The 17123-nt window shown below is 54.1% G+C and overlaps 1 protein-coding gene across 1 annotated transcript in view; it reads right to left on the reverse strand.

Annotated features, from left to right (window-relative positions):
* GLI2 (GLI family zinc finger 2) overlaps positions 1-17123 on the reverse strand; it is a 245633-nt gene that overhangs the window by 53753 nt on the left and 174757 nt on the right. The window contains exon 3 of the mRNA XM_078070664.1: positions 7475-7580. Within this exon, the coding sequence (XP_077926790.1) occupies positions 7475-7580 (106 nt within the window). The remainder of the gene's footprint in view (positions 1-7474; positions 7581-17123) is intronic.

Genomic DNA, 17123 nt, shown 5'->3' on the forward strand with positions numbered 1-17123 from the left:
AATCTTTAAAAAAAAAAAAAAGGAGCACTCACTGGAGATAAAAGGCCAACTCGGACTCCAGTGAGGGGGAGGACAAGGCCTCTGGTGGGCAGCCCTGGGCCCACCCAGCATCTCAGCCCAGAAGCCAGGCAGACAGGCCCTTCCGCCCGCTCTTCCTTTCTTCCACGAATCTCTGAACAGAAGTGCGCGCATTTGTTGAGGGAAGAGAACGTTCTTTGTGAAACACAAAGCCAGTCCTCTCTGAACCATGAACCTAGTGGTGTGGGGCCAAGAATCAAGAAGAAAATATGACTATCTTCCTGCTCCTCAGTGACTGGCTGAGGACAGGGCTCTTAGGGGCCCAGGACGATGCAGGCTGTGTGTTTATTAATCTCACGACAAGCAGGTGCAGTTTTTATTTAACACTGACCTTGGGAAAAGCCATCTTCAAATCCCCCCAGATTAGAAAGTTCAGGAGCTCAGCCAGCAACAGCACTACTGTCTTAAGTGAAGCACACCAACAGAGGGGCTAAACATCCCCGTTAATATGCAGTCCCCAGGACGAGGTGGCTTCAGACAACCTTAACAGCTCTCCCAGGGGGCTCTGGGTAATTTGCACGCGCGACAAAGTGTGCAGATGATGGTGGAAGGCGGAGGTCCTCGCACCCACCAGCTCGCGTTTCCTCTTTTCTTAAAGTACCTGGGCCAGCCTGTTGACTTTGCATGAATTGATAGCTAAGCCCCAGAGCCATCTGTCCCCAGCAGGACCCCCTCCTCCTCTCTCCTTGTCTCTCAGGGTGGCCTTGGGCCGTGACCGCTGGAACCCTGCTCACCAACTACAGCTCAAGATCAAGTGATCTGCAGGGGAGCAACTCGTGGTGGTCAGCTCTAGAGCCTAGGCAGGTGCTGCGGGTCACGGAGGTCAGAGGTCAGTAAGAGGAGAGAGAAGGGGACCGTCCTTCCTGTGGCTGAGACGTGGTAGCTGTCTTCGTTCCATACGCTCATTCCCTTTCGCAAGCTGAGAATATGGACAGATTTAGGTCAACTTGTGGGCACTGCATCTGTGATTGGGTGATAAAAAGGAAGCAGGGGATTTTTAACACCCCATACTTCGAAGTCGTTATCGTTGAGAGAAAAAGCCCTACAGCCTGCTGATTGGACGACTCTGGCATGGCAACAAAGAGCTCCGGGCCTATTTTCTTGGGTATAAAATAAGCAGGGTGGCCTGCGGTGGTCCCCAGACTCTGGCCTGTAGGTAAACAAGCAGATACCCAGTCCTCACCCTAGCCTGAAAGAGCCAGAACTTCTGGGACTAGACCGAAGAACGTGCATCTTTAAGACACAGCCGAGTTCAGATTGGCAGCCAGGTTTGAGAACTGCAGCACGAGATGGTCTCGGTAACCCCTCTGGGCGGGAAGCAGCTGGAATTGGTCTGCTCTGAAGCCCCAGGGCAAGGCTGGGATGAGAAGGACCCCATAAGCAACATGGGGAGTCGAAGGGCAACCCCAGCCTCCTGAACCAGGAACCTGAACTTCTCCCTTCCCCGACAGGACATGGGTTGATCCTGGCTCAGGGCAGCCCGGACTCCCGCTTGTATGACTGCATACACGGGGCAAACGGAGAGCTCCAGCTGGGGGCCCCACAGTGCCATGCCTCAGCCTCTGTCCCCACAACACCCGGCAAGCCTGTTTCCAAGGGGCAGGGGCCAGCAAGGGATCCAAAGAGGTCCCCTTTCCCACCAGCAGTCGCAAGGCTTTGGAAAGTCTGCAGGGAGTGTTTGCCCCCACCCACTGGCTGGCCTTCTCTTCTCGCCCTTGAGAATGGACTCTTGGACCCTCAGGATCATAACCTCATGGGGTTGGGGGGGGTCACAAAAGAACCCCGCCTGACAACAAGAACAACCCCTCTACCCATTTATCTCCCCAACACGTGTGGTTTACACAAATAAGAAATGCTGCCCCAGGAGTCCATGGGCAGTGCCATCTACTCTTCTAGAACCACCTGAGCATTAGCGAGCTATGCAAATCCTGCTGTGGGTTTGTACTTCTAGGAGACACGGGAAGGTGGCTGTCAGGATGGGGCGGGGGCATCTATGAAGAAGCCGGCCCCGCGTGCTGGCTGAGTTTCCACATGCTGTTCCCCATGCCCCACTCTTCCCTGTGTGGCTGCCTGTCACCTGGACCCTGGGACCTTTGCCATGTTCCCCCCACTTCTCCTACCCATCCCCTAACTGCTCCCATGGGTGTCCTGGAACCAGATCTGACCACTTCCTCTTACTCCTGGTTGCCGAGAGGATAAAGTCCAAATTCTTCAACTGGGAGAAAAAAGACCCCTCCTCTCTCCATCCCCAATGGTACTCCTTCTGTCCTATTTTCCACCTTCTTATGTCGCAGCCACAAGACAGAATCCTCTTCAAAGGTCATGCCATGGCCTGCCTCTGCCATAAGGTGCCTGGGCCTGCCATGACCCCCGCCCTCATAAGCAAATAGCAACCGTGAGAATCATCATTGTTAACATCTACTCAATGTTTCCAAACTGTTCTCACTGCTTTATTTATATGATCCCACTGAATCCTCAAAATAACTCCATAGATGGGGTAAGTACTCTCATGACGCCCGATTACAGATGGAAAAACTGAGGTTTATTCGTTTGGGTTGGTAAGCTCTCCCAAGTTCAGAGCCAGGGTTCCAGGCCAGCTAGCGGGGCAGGGCTGGTGACAGATCATTCCTGCGGCTCCGGTGGCGGGCACGACCAGCTCGCGGTGGAGCATGCACGCGGAGCCCTTGCGCACAAGGCGCCCAACCCCGGGCCGTGAGGACCACGAGAGCCAATGGCGTGGAGCGGTAGGCCGAGGCTCCCGCTCGGGTGACAAGAGATGACACCGCACCTCATTTGCTGTGCAACGTTTGTGTAATTAGACACATCAGGCGCTGCGGAGGAGGCGTGGGCTACAGCAGGGGCTTGACGGATCGGGCGCTCCACCGGGCTCCTCCCGCATTAATCACACAAGCCAGAGCCACGGGGCCGTTGTTTTCTTAGAGGCCTCGTCCTGTTTCCCATCTGAGGCACGGAGCGGGGAGGGTGAAAGGGTCCCGAAGCACTCGCCGGGTCCCCCTGTGGCCGGGTGGGGACCGACCGTCCTGAGGCTAACGGGGAGCCCCTGGGAGCCCACCCCGGCAGGGCGCGGGGCTCTGGGAACACAGCGCTGCTGCCCATCATCACTTGGGTGTTAACCCAGACAGCCCGGCCCCGGGTGGGGAGGGGAGGCCAGCACGCCCGCCTTGCGGGGATGACACGGGGCAAGTCGGTGTGCCTCTCTGAAGCCCAGCACCTGCGCTCACGAGGCCGTCAACAAGGCACACCTGCCTCCCCCCAGAGCCCGGCTGCCCCAGGCCCTGCACATGCTGTTGACACCCTTTACTGTATTCTACTGGGTGATGCCACGCTGGCCACTGGGGCTTGGTGATCCCAAATAAGCCCCAGAGCTGTCCCTGCCCGAATCCCTGGAATCCGGGACCGTAACCTTCTAGGGGAAAAGGGACTTTGCAGATGTGATGGAGTTGAGGATCCTGAGACAGGAAGATTATCTTGGATTATCCGGGTGGGCCCTCAAAGCCATCGCCCGCCCTTTAGAAGGGAGGCAGAGGGAGAAAAGCATTACGGAAGAGGAAGAAGGATGCGAGGACAGAAGCAGCGGTTGGGGGGGTGGGGGTGGAGAAGGCTATATGACCAGAGGCATGGGTCCCCGGCTGAGGCACGCAAGTGGCCTCCAGAAACTAGGGAAGCCAAGGAAATAAAGTCTCTGCTAGAGTCTCCAGAAGGAACCAACACCCCGCCAACACCTTGACTTATTTCAGACTTCTGCCCTCCTGAACCGTCCGAGAGTAAGTATCGTTTTAAGCCACAGGGGAGTCTGTTACAGCAGCGACAGGAGACTGATACACCCCCCTTCGGGCATCAAGTCGGGTTCAAGAGTCATTGGGCCAGTGAGTGACAAGGCCATTTCCGCAGGCCCCCTCGCCTGGCCAGACCTCCCCTGCTGCCTGCCATGAAGGCTTTCTATTTCTCCGGGTGCTCTGCCCATACCCCACCCCTCAGTGGCCAGGAAGGAAGCAGGCCCAGAGAGGGGACATGACTCGTGTCCAACCCAGGGCTGGTGAATAGCAAAGCCTGGAGAAGACTCAGGGACTGCCTCCTAGCTCTCCACCGGCCCAAGGTGGGGACAGCACCGAGAGCTCCCTACCCAGTGCCAGGGCCTTGCCTACAGCAGCATCCCAAACATGAGCCCACCCCAGTGTTTCTGACCCATCAACTGGGCCTGGGGCCAGAGAATCTGCATTCCTCACAGGCTCCCAGGGGACCGGTGGTCATCCATGTGCTCCCAAGGGAGAGGCCTGGGCTCAGGGGCTTGTAATTAGATTTCTAACCCTCCCACTCTAAGCCGGCAACCCTGGTGGTTAATATTTCACCTCTCCTTGCTGCCTCAGTTCCTTCCTCTGTAAAATGGAATGATACAAAATGCCCATCTCACAGGGTTGTGAGAGGGTTAAGGGAGATGAGGTACGTGAAGTCCGTACAACAGAGCCTGGTCAGTAGGTGGGAACGATTAGGAGAAATGGCAGTCATCAATGGTGGGGTCTACTTATAGCTCTGTGGTGGTCGCTAGGCATGTGGGGACACGTGAGCCAAGACAGTCACCCATGCCATCCTGTGTGGACTGTGCCTCCAGGGAGCGACCAGCACTGCCCACGTCTCTGACCAGCACCCGGCCCCTTCCAGGGGGCCCTTCCCTGCGGGTCTGCTGTGCCCAGGATCTCTGTCACTGAACCAGCCCAGCATTTCTCAGGAGCAGAAAGTCAGCAATTCTAATCCCCTCCCAAATAGGGACTCAGCTCCTTGATTCTCCTTCAGTGCTCAGATGCCACCAACTGAGCCATTTTCGGGTGATCCACTAGCTCCAAACACGTGCACCCCCCCCACTGTGGTCTCAGGCCCTGCAGCTAGAGGGTCTGGGAGGCGGGCAGAGGGCTGAAAGGGCCCCATCACCTACCAGGTGGGCACAGGGTGCCAGCAGCAGACCCTCTTCAAGGAAGAACCAGCGACACACACCGACATGAAATGAGAAGTTTCCAACATTTGAAAGGCCCTGAGAGACAACTTGCGGGGCCTCCCAATGCGCAAATCTGGGACCATTTCAACCACACACAAATAGTGACGACAACAGAGTATAACTCAGAATAATACGCCTGTCCATGCATTTATTTGGTATAAATAAATAATCAAAGAAAGAAAGACGGGGGGGGGCGGGGGGGCGGGGAGAAGGGACCATTCCTCACAGGAGAATTCCAGGCAAAAAATGCGGAAGGAATGATGGAAACAAAAAATCACCATTTGGAAAACACTAATAATATGGTTTCTGTTGAGAACTATCTGATGGATGTGAAAATAGGTAAAAATTTGATAAAACACAGGATATTTACATATTACCGAAGTCTCAGCCCCTCCCCTAAGATACTTGTTAATGACAAAGGGACCAACTTTAAAGTGGAGAAACCCAGCAGACCTCACCTTAGCTGAGTGAGCTGCAGCGATGAGAAAAATGAACCTCTCCAGTGATGAGAACTATTGTCATTGTGTGTGTCTCCTGACATAACACACTAGGAAGGACACAGCGCCACTTTTATGGTATTATTCCCCAAAATGCTTATTCTGAATTTCATCATGAGGCAAATTTAGGCAAGTGTCCCCAAACGAGGACACCTGTACATTTTGTACTGGCCTGTCCTCTTCAAGAAGGTCAAGGTCATGAAAGACAAGAGAAACTAATCCAGCCACTAGCCTGGATTAAAGAAGGTTTGACCACGAAATGCAAAGGCCGCATCCCGAACAGGGGAAAAAAAGACATGAGTGGGGCAACTGAGGAAATGTGGATACAATTTACAAGTCACTTAATGACCCTGGATCAGTCTTCGGTCACGTAGGATGTGACCCCTGGGGAAGCCCAGCGGAGGGTATCATGGAAATCTTTGTGCTATTTTTGCAACTGTTTTCCATGTCTGAAATTATTTCAAAGTGAAAGATACTTAAAAAAAAAAAAAAGTCCCCGATTTTCTCGGCCTCGGGGAGGCGGCAATGGGTACCCAGAAACAGGAGTTGCCTGGAGGCTGGGACCTTCTCAGTCACCAGCCTCCTCAGGCACAGTGCTGGCTTTGAACATAGGGAGTGCTCAGCCAGGAGCTGGGAGAGGCAGGAAGTAGGGTTTGTCTTCAAAGGGTGGAGAGCACTCTCACTTAGCCAACACTGATCCTGGACCTATTCTGTGTCAGCCGTTGGCAGGGCAGCAAGGAGAGGGAAGCTCAGAGCCTGCTGGGGGGAAGGTGGGAAAACGGATCATTCCGGGGAAGGGGCCCCACTCAGTGTGGGGGACCCCGGTGCCCCAAGAGGAGCATTCCTCTTGGAATGTGTGTGCTAGAACCCTGAACAGCAACTTGGCATGGACAGATGAGGTGGCTGGGTCCAGAGGGGCCCTGGGCCTAGTCGATCCTTTGCAGTAGGTTTCCTCCAAGCTGGTGTGGGGAGCGGCAGAGATGTGGGGGTAGGGCAAAGGTTCCAGCCTCTCCTCTGGAAGCAGAATGGATGCGGTAGCGCGGGGCCCAGTCTTAGAGTCATAAAGACCAAGCAAAGCGACATTAGCTCCAGGCTTCGAGGCCTTAGGTGAGAACGAAGAGGGACAGGACTTGGCTTAGTGAGGGGGCACGGGCACACGTGCTTCTACCTGGGGGCCTCAAAGCAGGGAGTGCGAGGAGGCCCCAGAGTGTAACATGACCTTGTCCTTATCAGGAGGGTGACTATAGTATAGCGTCTAAACCAGGACATGTAAAAAGGGCGCTATGAATTATTATACAGTGACAATGTATAACTAAGGTCACCGTACTTATTTTTTTTAATTTTATTTATTTATTTGAGATAGAGCAAGTGAGAGAGGTAGCACGAGCGGGGAGAAGGGCAGAGGGAGAGAGAGGAGCAGACTCTCTGCTGAGCAGGGAACCCGAAGGGGGCTCGATCCAGGGACCTTGAGATCATGACCTGAGCCAAAGGCAGATGCTTAACCAACTGAGCCACCCAGGCGCCCCTAAGGTCACCGTACTTATATAGGACCTTTGGCCTGGAAGAAATTCCCACTGCATGGGTGCACACAGAGCCCCAAGGTGCTATGGATGCACAGGGACAGCCCTCAGCCTTGGCAGTGGGGATGTGCGAGCCGAGCAGGGCTTCCTTCTCAGGTAACCAGAGGGAGCTGGGTGTTCACGTCCCACCTACACATTCACCCGGGGTCCTGGGTCAGCGCACTCCTGGTGGCAAGGGGGACTGTTGGCTTAGGACAGTGCAGTTGAGGAACACCAGAAAGACAGACAGAGGCAGGACAAGTGGCTGAGGCTGCCGGCCTCCCCCGCAGCAGGTGACCACATGCCGGTGGGCGGAGGGCAGAACTTACCCGTGCATGCCGTGGACAGAGTGGGGCTCATAATGGTACCTTCCCTCCTGGTGTCTCATGTCAATCGGTAAGGGAGCATGGAGCGGTGGCAAAAGGTGCTGCGGCACTGTGGAGTGGGAGAGAGAAACAGGCCTTCAAAAACTTTTCCCCTCCCTCCAAAAGCCATTTTCAAAGGGCTTTAAAGCTCAATGAATTTCAGAGCCCGAGTAGCCAGGACAGGGAGCTCCACGCGGTGCCCTGGCTATCACACACCCACGGAGGGGGATGAATAAATAATCAAAGGCAGCCCGAGGATCCTACATCTTTCACATAAAAGATCCCCAACCGCGCCCTTGACAAAGACAAGCAGCTAAGCGCTCTTTGAACTCGGGGAGATTACAGGCTCAGCCGCAAATCAGGGCTGACAGAGCTGGCAGACTGCTGCCCATCTCGGCCTGGGCTGCGTGTGGCTCCGGATGCCGCAGTCACCCTGGCTGGAAATATTTACCTAGAACCATCTGTGAAGCCAGGGCCCGCTCCCGGCGCGGCCAGCCTCAGGAAGGCCCAACCCCGCCGAGCCGCCTGCCCCGTTCTGTTGGGTCTGTTAATTCTGCAGCTCTTCGTATTAATGACTGACCCCCAAGTGAGCTGGTGGGTGCCTCCAAGACGCAGACGCCAGCACGTGAGCCTCGCTTCCAGAGTCGTGTCAGCCTCCCGTCTGCACTTGGCCTGCCCTCGACAAATCATCATGATAATTGTAGGATGCTCTTTGCTTATTTAAAAAAAAAAAAAAAATTCCTGGGTCCCCTGGAGGCAAACATAATTATAGGCTTTAGGAAAACAAGCCTCTTTAAAAAGTAGTTAGACCGAGAAAAGGGCTAAGAAGTGGCGATTTCTCAGTCAACTCTTACTCGGGTTGAATGCCACGGGCCAGCAGGCGTGCGTGTGGAGTCTGAACTGCAGAATCCTCGCAAGAGACGGGGATGGGTTTGTTTCTCGTGCGAACAGGTCAGCTGACTGCCCAGCCTACTGTCAGGGATGCAGACACATAATTCTGCTACCGGTTTCCCTGCAGACAGGTCCTGGGACTGTCCTATAAGCACCATGAATTCTTTTTTTTTATTGTGGTCAAATATATGTAACATAAAATTTACCATTTGAACCATTTTTAAGTGTACGGCTCAGTGGCATTAATACATGCAAATTGGGGGGCAACCACCATCCATTTCCAGAACTTTTCCATCTTCCCCAGCTGAGACTCTGTCCCCATTAAACACTAATTCCCCATTCCTCCTCTCTCCCGGCCCCCTGGCAACTACCATTCGCCTTTCTGTCGCCATGAGTCTGACTATTCTACATACCTCATATGAGTGGAATCGTACGATATTTGTCCTTTTCTGTCTAGCTCATGTCACTTAGCATAATGTCCCCAAGGTTCATCTGGTATAGTATGTGTCAGAAGTTCCTTTTTAAGGCTGAATGATATTCCACTGTATGGATGTATTCCTGGTCTGGCTATCCATCCACTTGTCAACAGATACTTGGGTTGAACACCATGAATTCTTTTTTTTTAAGATTTTTAAAAATTTTGCGGGTGCCTGGGGGGCTCAGTCGGTTAAGCATCCGACTCTTGATTTCAGCTCAGGTTGTGATCTCAGGATTGTGAGACGGAGCCCCTCATTGGGTTCCACAGTGCGTGTGGAGTCTGCTTAAGATTCTCTCTCTCCCTCTGCCCCTCCCCACCCCTGCTTGTGCACACACCCTCTCTTAAAAATAAAAAAAAGATTTTTTTTTTATTTTTAAGTAACCTCTACACCCAACGTGGAGCTCAGACCCACAACCCCAAGATCAAGAGTCTCACACTCCACTGACTGAGCCATCATGAATTCTTAAAAGAAAATTTTCCCCCTGAAATTTTAACCTTAATTTTCACATACTCAAATTTATCTTCATAGTTCCACAAAACTGGCACCTTCCATGAGTACTGAGAACAACAACAAAAAAAAACCAGTCTTCTCACCCTGACTAAATCAGTTTGCCAAACACAGACTCCACAAATCTTGGGCTCCAAGGGGACCCACGATACAGCGGCCATGTTGTCCCGTCCCTCTGGTGGGGCCCTCACTTGCGGAGCTGGAGATTGCTGGAATGACCACCCCATCCCCTTAGGCCCGCCCATGTCCTCTGAGAGGACTCCGGTGGTGGTGACAAGATGCCCCCAGGGGACTCAGCAGGGAAGCCGTGTCCAGCTCCCCAGATGTTTAGGAAAGGGCCTTTCGGGTATTTTTTTTTTTTTAATGTGGCCAGGCAGACCAAATTATAGTATTATTAATAAAATAAAAATAGTTTGCCTTTGTGTGTTTCTGAATGTTTTCTTGCATACCCCCCTCCCCGCCCCGTCGAGGCAGCCAGGGTAGGTGTTACTGTGCCTATTTCACAGATGAGGAAATAGAGGCTATGGGTGATTTCAGCCCAAAGTCACAAAGCTGAAAAACAACAGAACCTGGAGGAGAATCCAAGGCCCAGGACAGCTGGTCATGGGCTTTTCCCTCTGCCCAGCCAAAATGAATCCTCAGAGGCAGTCCGTGGGTGCAAAGGTGATCCCTGGCGTCCTTCTGGTCTCACCTTGAGTATATATTATATTTAACAAATGCTCATGCAGGACTGGGCCCACTCCTAGCGCTTTGCAGATATCAGTTCCTGGCTCTTCATGGCACCCCAGGGGGCATTCACCCCAGAATTCCCAGTCCTCCCACTGGCCGTCCCGCAGCACCCAGCTGTGCTTTTCTTCTCTCCTCTTGCCCCCTGCAGAAGCAGAAGGCAGTCCCCTAATGCCGCAGAGCCCAGACCTTCCCCTCGACCTCACCAGCTAGGAGTGCTCTTCTCAGGGTTAATGCAACTTCACCCAGGTCTCGAGAGCTATAAAATCTGCAGGAATGAAGTGCTCATGGTCGTCTACCAGGCGAACATGAAATGGAGGTGATACCAGGGCTGAAGCCAGGGCCGTGTATGTGTGGTGTGCACGTGTGCATGTGTTATGCGCGTACGTGTGTGTGAGAGAGAGAGAGAGAGAGAGAGGGAGAGAGATGGGGAAGGAGGAAGCTGGGGCTTCTGGGAAGAGGCATTAAGACACACAGCCACCCCGAGTCCTGCTGCAGCTGAGGCCACACCCCCCTTTCTGCCTGGTCGCTGGGGTGCAGGCTGTGGAGACTACCAGAGGAAGTGGCTTTCTCCTAACTCAGAGCTGCGGGCCAGGCCATGGGACAGTGGGGAAATCGTGTCTCCTCTCTGGGCATTACCTTACCCATCTGTATAATGGGAATTAAATGGGCTTTAAGTTCCTTCCTACCAGGACAGTCCTGCTGTTTGTGAATGGTCACTTGTTCCCCGGAGAAAGAGCCATGCTTGTCCCAGCCAGTGACACCAGTTGAGGTCATAGGACGGATCCCTGAGCAGGGGACAGGAGCTTGGGGCGCACGCAGGCGGTACCACGTCACTGTGGCTTTATCCATACAACTCACTACTAGGGACCAGTGACCCTTCTGGATGCACACGGCCCAGCAGCCCCTGATTATCCCTGAGCCCCCACCAGCTGTCTCTGGGGCCAACTGTGCACCCCAGGCCATTCAAGGCATGAAGGTTGATCTGGCCCATCTGAGGTCTCAGGACCCTTTCAGACCGGCATGGACCATCCCCGCGCGCCCCTCTTTCAGAAGTGAACGCTTTGCTCAGAGCCCTTCTGCCTGGCTGCAGGCGGAGAAATTCCCCTTTGGACTCTGGCAAGAAATCACCCGGTCCAGAGGCCGCCCGCAGCACCCAAGGAACACGAAAATGCACATAAAGAACAAGAGCTGCCTTCAAGTGACATATTGAATGAAATCCTTCCACACATTGTTTTCATTGTGGGCTCTTTTTTTAGGTTAAAAAAAAATCCAAACTAAATCATGTCCTTCCGGCAGGGGGTTTGGGGGAAAAACACATACACACACATACATCCCATATGTCATTTCAAAGAAATGGCTCTCTTTTTAAGTTTCTGGGGAAGAAACCCTAAGCTGGGAATTTTCTATGGATCACCCCTGCCCCTCTGAAGAAAATGCACATTTGTTTTTGATCCTACACAGAAAGACGACCAGTCTGGGAAGCTGAGGACGGTGGGGCCCGGACTTTTATTTTTAAACCCAGAATCTTTCTGTGCTAAGGTTTAAAAGCCAGATGCTCCTTGGCTGGTGGTCCCAAGGGTGAGGATTCGCTGGCCTTGGCGTTGTCCTTGGTCTAACGGGAGGGGGCACAGAGGACCCCCTGTGTTAGTCTAGGTCGTGTCCCATTAATAGTGACTCTGGTGAATTTCTGCCAGAGAAGATGGGGAGGGGTCAGCAGAGGGTTCAGACATAGAATCGGGAAAACTGGGTCATCGAAACATGACCGGGCAGCTGCGTCAGCAGCTGGAGGAATTCTCCTCGGATGAAGTCATGTGTTGCTACAACACGGAGTCGCTGCCCTGAGGACTGAGCTCAGAGAGGGCTGGAGAGGCTGACCCAGAGCCAGAGGGGCTGGCGAGGTGAAAGTAGCCATCTTCCAGAACAGACTGGACGCGTTAGGGACACCCGGCCCTCGGGCTGTCCGCTCCCTGGAGATTAGCATGGTCTTCATTTCCTGTGGTCATTTCCATTAAGACCACAGAAGGCAATTAGCTCAGAGCACATGGGCCGGTATGCTCTGGGCCTGGGACCAGAGAAGCAAAAGGTTTCTGCACGAAGGGCTGCATCGCCCTGGTGCTGACCGAGGTGTCTCTGGAAGGAGACCTGGTCCTAGCACAACACAGGTCCGAGTTACGGCGAGGCAGAAACGCATGTCATTGCGGTCCCCAGGGCCCTGAGAGGGAGGCCAGGGGCCAGGGCAGGGTGTGGACCCCCATAGCCTTCTTGGGCAGCTGGCCCGTGCCCCACGGCTGTATCACAGACACCCTGATGGCTCCAGGCCGCCTCTAATAAGCTGCAATGGAGGCATTCCAATTTGGCATGCCTCTAGGGGGCCAGGAAAGGGCTCCTTGGCTTCCAATTTCTCTTGCACCATGGGGGACTCTCCTTGGGATTCCCGGTTAAAGACAAATGGATTTCATTCCTTTCCCTTACAATTCCTTGCATCGTAATATCCAGTGTAACGGTTTCATTCATTTTCTTAAAAGCAAACAGACCTTGGGAAAGTCACAGAAACAAATTCACACTAAAGTGCAGATGACTCACCAGGTCGCTTTCCCTTTAATGGCGGGACCCAGGCAGCTGGAGACACCTGTATCTTTGGAGAAGGAAGGTGCTCACGTGGAAGAAAGAGAAATGGGCACACAAGCAGGCTTGAAGACCAGCACGGTGTACTTTACAGTTAGATTGAGATCCAGATTGTTCCTGAGCTGCACATCAGTCAAACGACAGTCTTAAGGGGGACGGCATGTCCCTATGGTCTACGGAGCTTGGGATGGGGTAAGAAGCACGTGAGCCATAAGTCCCAACAGACTTGGGTGTGAACCCCGGTTTCATCATCTGCTAACAAGTGACAAGCACTCTGGGCTTCAGTGTCTTCATCTGTAAAATGGGAACGACACCAACCCTTGCTGTTGTATTGCATGTTTGCAGTGTGGCACAGAGCAAAATATCAGTAAGTGGCACTTCCCTCCCTCACCACTGTGAGTCCCAGAGGAAATGCGAGCGAGGGCCCTACTCCTTGGTGTAAGGGACGCCGAGATGCATCAGGCAAGCACTCAGATGTGGCATCCACCGCTCGATGTACATCCCATAGGACCTGGTGCTCCCCGACTCACTGCGTGATAGAGTGCAGACAGGCAGAGAGGATGGGTCATGGGCTCAGGAACATTGCTGAAAAGATCTTCCACAAATGGATCCCTGCTGACTGTACCCCGATTTCCACACGGTACATTTGCTCGAGACTCAGACTGCTACTGCCGACTCCACTGTCTCCCACCATTCTGTCCCTAGTGTCTGTGCTGGTGCGGGCAAAACCAAAAAACAGGCGGGGGGGCCTGCAGGTGGCCTGCTGAGTTCAGTGAACAGCACTGGGAAATTTGTCTTAAAGGTGGGTGTTAAAAATAAGGATCGCCTCCTCATCTGCCTTTAGCCCCATCACCCTGCCTTGCAGCGGTAAGTCAGCCCCTGGGAAGCCCAAGGCAGAAGCAAGTGTGATCGCGTCCCAGGCAGGTGACACCTCCCATGTACGGGAGGGTGGCGGTTCCGAGGACGGGACCCCTTGTATGATCCCATTTCCTTAAACCAAACCTACCTCTCCCCCACTAGGAAGCAAGGGGGCATTGATGGCCTGGACAAGTGCACCTCTGGGGAGGCCTCTCCCATCCCAGTAGAGAGAGAGAGGATGCTACTCTTGGTTCCACCCTAAAGACCTAACTTGGTCAGTTGAACTGTTTAACCCTTCCATGAACAGAAATGTGAAGATGCTCTACAAAATGAAAAATGTTAATCGTGCGGGGAAGGGACAATGATTGACACCCTCATTTTCTGTGCGGCTGGCCCCGGGTGATTAGCCACCCTTCAGCAGATGCTGGATGCTGGCCTATTGCCCGCACGGCTACAGTCTATGTTTTAGCCATTAAAGCTGGGCTCGTCACAAATCCCACAGGGCAGGACTACTACATTGTCTCCCATTCCTGTGGAGATCCTGGGCCCACTTCTCAGGGATTCTGGAACTAAAGGCTTCCTAGGAAATACCAGAAATGATAGCACCAGCTCCTAAGAAGAGATGGCATGACCCTTCCTTTCGCTGCACGGGTCTGGCCTTAGGACACCATGCAGCTCAGACACAGGGCTCCCCTCTGATGTGGCCTTGACCTGCACAGGCTTCGGGCCCCAGCAGGTCCAGCTCTTCAGCCTTCTCCAGAATCTGTAGGGATTCTGGGCAAAGCTCTCAATCCCTGGCCTACACAGCCCAGAGGATGGAGGGCACTCTCCCGGCCCACCAGCCCACCTAAGGCTTCCCCCACAAAGCCAATGCAGGAGGGCCCAGCAGCACAATCCCTGCCTGTCAGGCGTGCACCAGGGCACTCTGCAGAGGCCGTCTGCAAAGCTGGAGGCTGGACCCCCCGTGATTCAGCAGACTCCAGAATGCCAGAATGGCCTCAGAGTCAGGGCACCTAGAGGAGCCAGGCAGCCTCCCTGGAAGAGGTGATTTTGGAACTGGGCCCTAGTGGCCAAGACTGGGGGAGCTGGAAGGAGTGGGAAGATGACAGATGCTTCAGGCTCAGAGGCAGTGTGGACGGAGTCCAGAGGACTCAGTCGTACCAGGGCACAGAGCTGTGCAGAACATGACTCCTCGTCAAGACGTGTGTCCTCTCCTGTTTATACAGGATTAGGAACGCCTCTTTCTAGGGTCCTCCCAGAGACCTAGGTGATGTGTTACACATAACAAGAGGCCCACTATGGAACACCTACTAGGTACCAACGTCAGTGCTTCTCAGACCCAAGAATCACTGGTAGGGGGGTTTGTTCGAACACCGTTGCTGGGCTCCCTCCCCAGAGCTCAGGGCCTGGGAATCTACATTTATAACAAGCACCCAGGTGAGGCTCACACAGCTTAGCCGGGACCACACTTGAAAAACCACTGGCCTACCTTAACTTTTTATACTTCCAGAGTTCCCACTTGCACTGGGAAATAAGAGGAGATTATTTCACATATTCATGCCTGTTCTGCATTGTATTAGCTGGTGAATGTCCACATCTGGAAAAGCTCAACATGACTGATGATTGAGACAGCCTTGGGTGTGATGGTCAAATCCTGGTGACCACCACACCAGCCCATTTACCAGTGGCGGCGGCAAAGGGTTTGAGCATCACGAGGAATGCAGCGGGGGCGCACGCCAGGGCCGGGAGAAGCCACGGGAGATGGTATGTGTGCATTCCTCCCTTCGCTTGGAGTGGCCTCAGTTCACTTGGAACTTGGACAGTTTCAAAGGCCAGCCCCTCAGACGTGTGGACTCAGATGGCCAAGTCCTCTCCCCACGGGAACGAAGGAGCGGCCAAAGCATCAGAGCTAGGGGGTATGAAACTGTAGAAGAGTCCAGGAAAGCCTCATTCCCAGCAGCCAGGCAAGTCCACTTCCGGGATTTATGCAAATGGCACTATTATTCCCAATAATAAGCCCCAAGACAAGCTGCCTCCAAGAGGCCCCTCCTGATGGCCAGGCACCACCCCACAGGAAGCACTTAATAAGAATAATAATATCCTGAATGGCACTCTCCACAGCATGCAATTAAAAAGCGTTTCTGTCTCACTTGGGGGGAGCGGGGTGGGGGGAGTTAAAACGAGACAGGAAATTCCAACACCACTAGCTGGCTGCTGTCCGGCAGGCTGAGGCCCACTGCTGCTCATGCAGTCAGACCTGCCCCCACACGGAGCTCGCCGGGATCAGGGCCCGGGCCAGACCCACCAGGGCACACCGCCCACCCCGGAGCCGCGGGCTGGCCTGTCCGACAAGGTGTTGCTTGACAAAATGTGACAAAACCACTGCTGGAAAGAGGGGAAGCCCCGAGCCGGGTCCGGGGCCAGCCCGCCCCCCGCCTTCCAGGGCAGTGCCCGGAGGCTGCTCTCTGGCGTGGGGTGCACATTCCAAGGGCTAGCAGGGTGCCTGACCAAACGCCACGTGGCCCTCACAGCACTGGCCTGGGGTCTGTCCTGGGGTCTGCCCCCCCCACTGCAGACTGAATGTTTATGTCCCCCCCAAACTCGTAGGTTGAAATCCTAATGCCTGAGGCGGTGGTTTGGAGATGGGGCCTGTGGGAGGTGATTAGGTCAAGAGGGTGGAGCCCTTGTGAATGGGATCTGTGCCCTCATAAAAGGGACCCTGGGTCCCTAAGGCCTCCGCCATGTGAGGACACAGAGAAGAAGGGGGACATCACCAGACACTGAATGCGCTGGGGCCGTGATCTCAGACTTCCCAGAGAACTAAAAGTCAGTGGTCGAAGCCCTCCCGTGCATGGTATTCTTATGAGAGCCGCTTGCCCTGACTGAGATTCCCCACTGATGCTGACAGTAAGATGGGGGAACAGGCCACACGAGCCAGAGGCTGCAGCCGACACGGCAGCCAAGCCCGCTGCTGATTCACTCAACCTTCCTGCACCTCGGTTTCCTCATCTGTACAACGAGGATAGTGACAGGACCCCCACCGGAGGGAGGCTGGCAGGCAGGAACAAAATACCACGCATCCAGAGTGTGTGACAGTGCCCGCGTGGCCATCTCCACGGACCTCCCGCCCCTTCAGTAAGGGGTCCCGGGGAGACCCCTGCCATCGCAGGGAATGGGACGGATCGCCCACCTGTCGGGGTGCATGAGTGGGGTCCCACACTAGAGAATCTTAGAACCAAAAGAGACCTCAGAGAAGGTCAAGCCTGATTAAGTGTGAAAACTGTCCTGGCCACAGGATCTGTTCCAAAGAAAGTAGTAGGCGAGACCCTAAAATCTATATTAGATTTGAGGCCCGGGAGACCGTGGCTCTGAAAGTCTTCCCTGAAGACCTGTAAGGGACCCTGCCGAAAGCACGGATCCAGCCCAGGGGCTTGGGAGTGAGTGACCCGCAAGCTGGTGCCTGTGTCCCGGGCCGGATGTCAACACTCCCGTGTGGACCCAGCACTGCTCAGGTTTACCTGTGC

This window comes from Halichoerus grypus, chromosome 4, assembly GCF_964656455.1.
Source record: "Halichoerus grypus chromosome 4, mHalGry1.hap1.1, whole genome shotgun sequence".
Taxonomy (NCBI): domain Eukaryota; kingdom Metazoa; phylum Chordata; class Mammalia; order Carnivora; family Phocidae; genus Halichoerus; species Halichoerus grypus.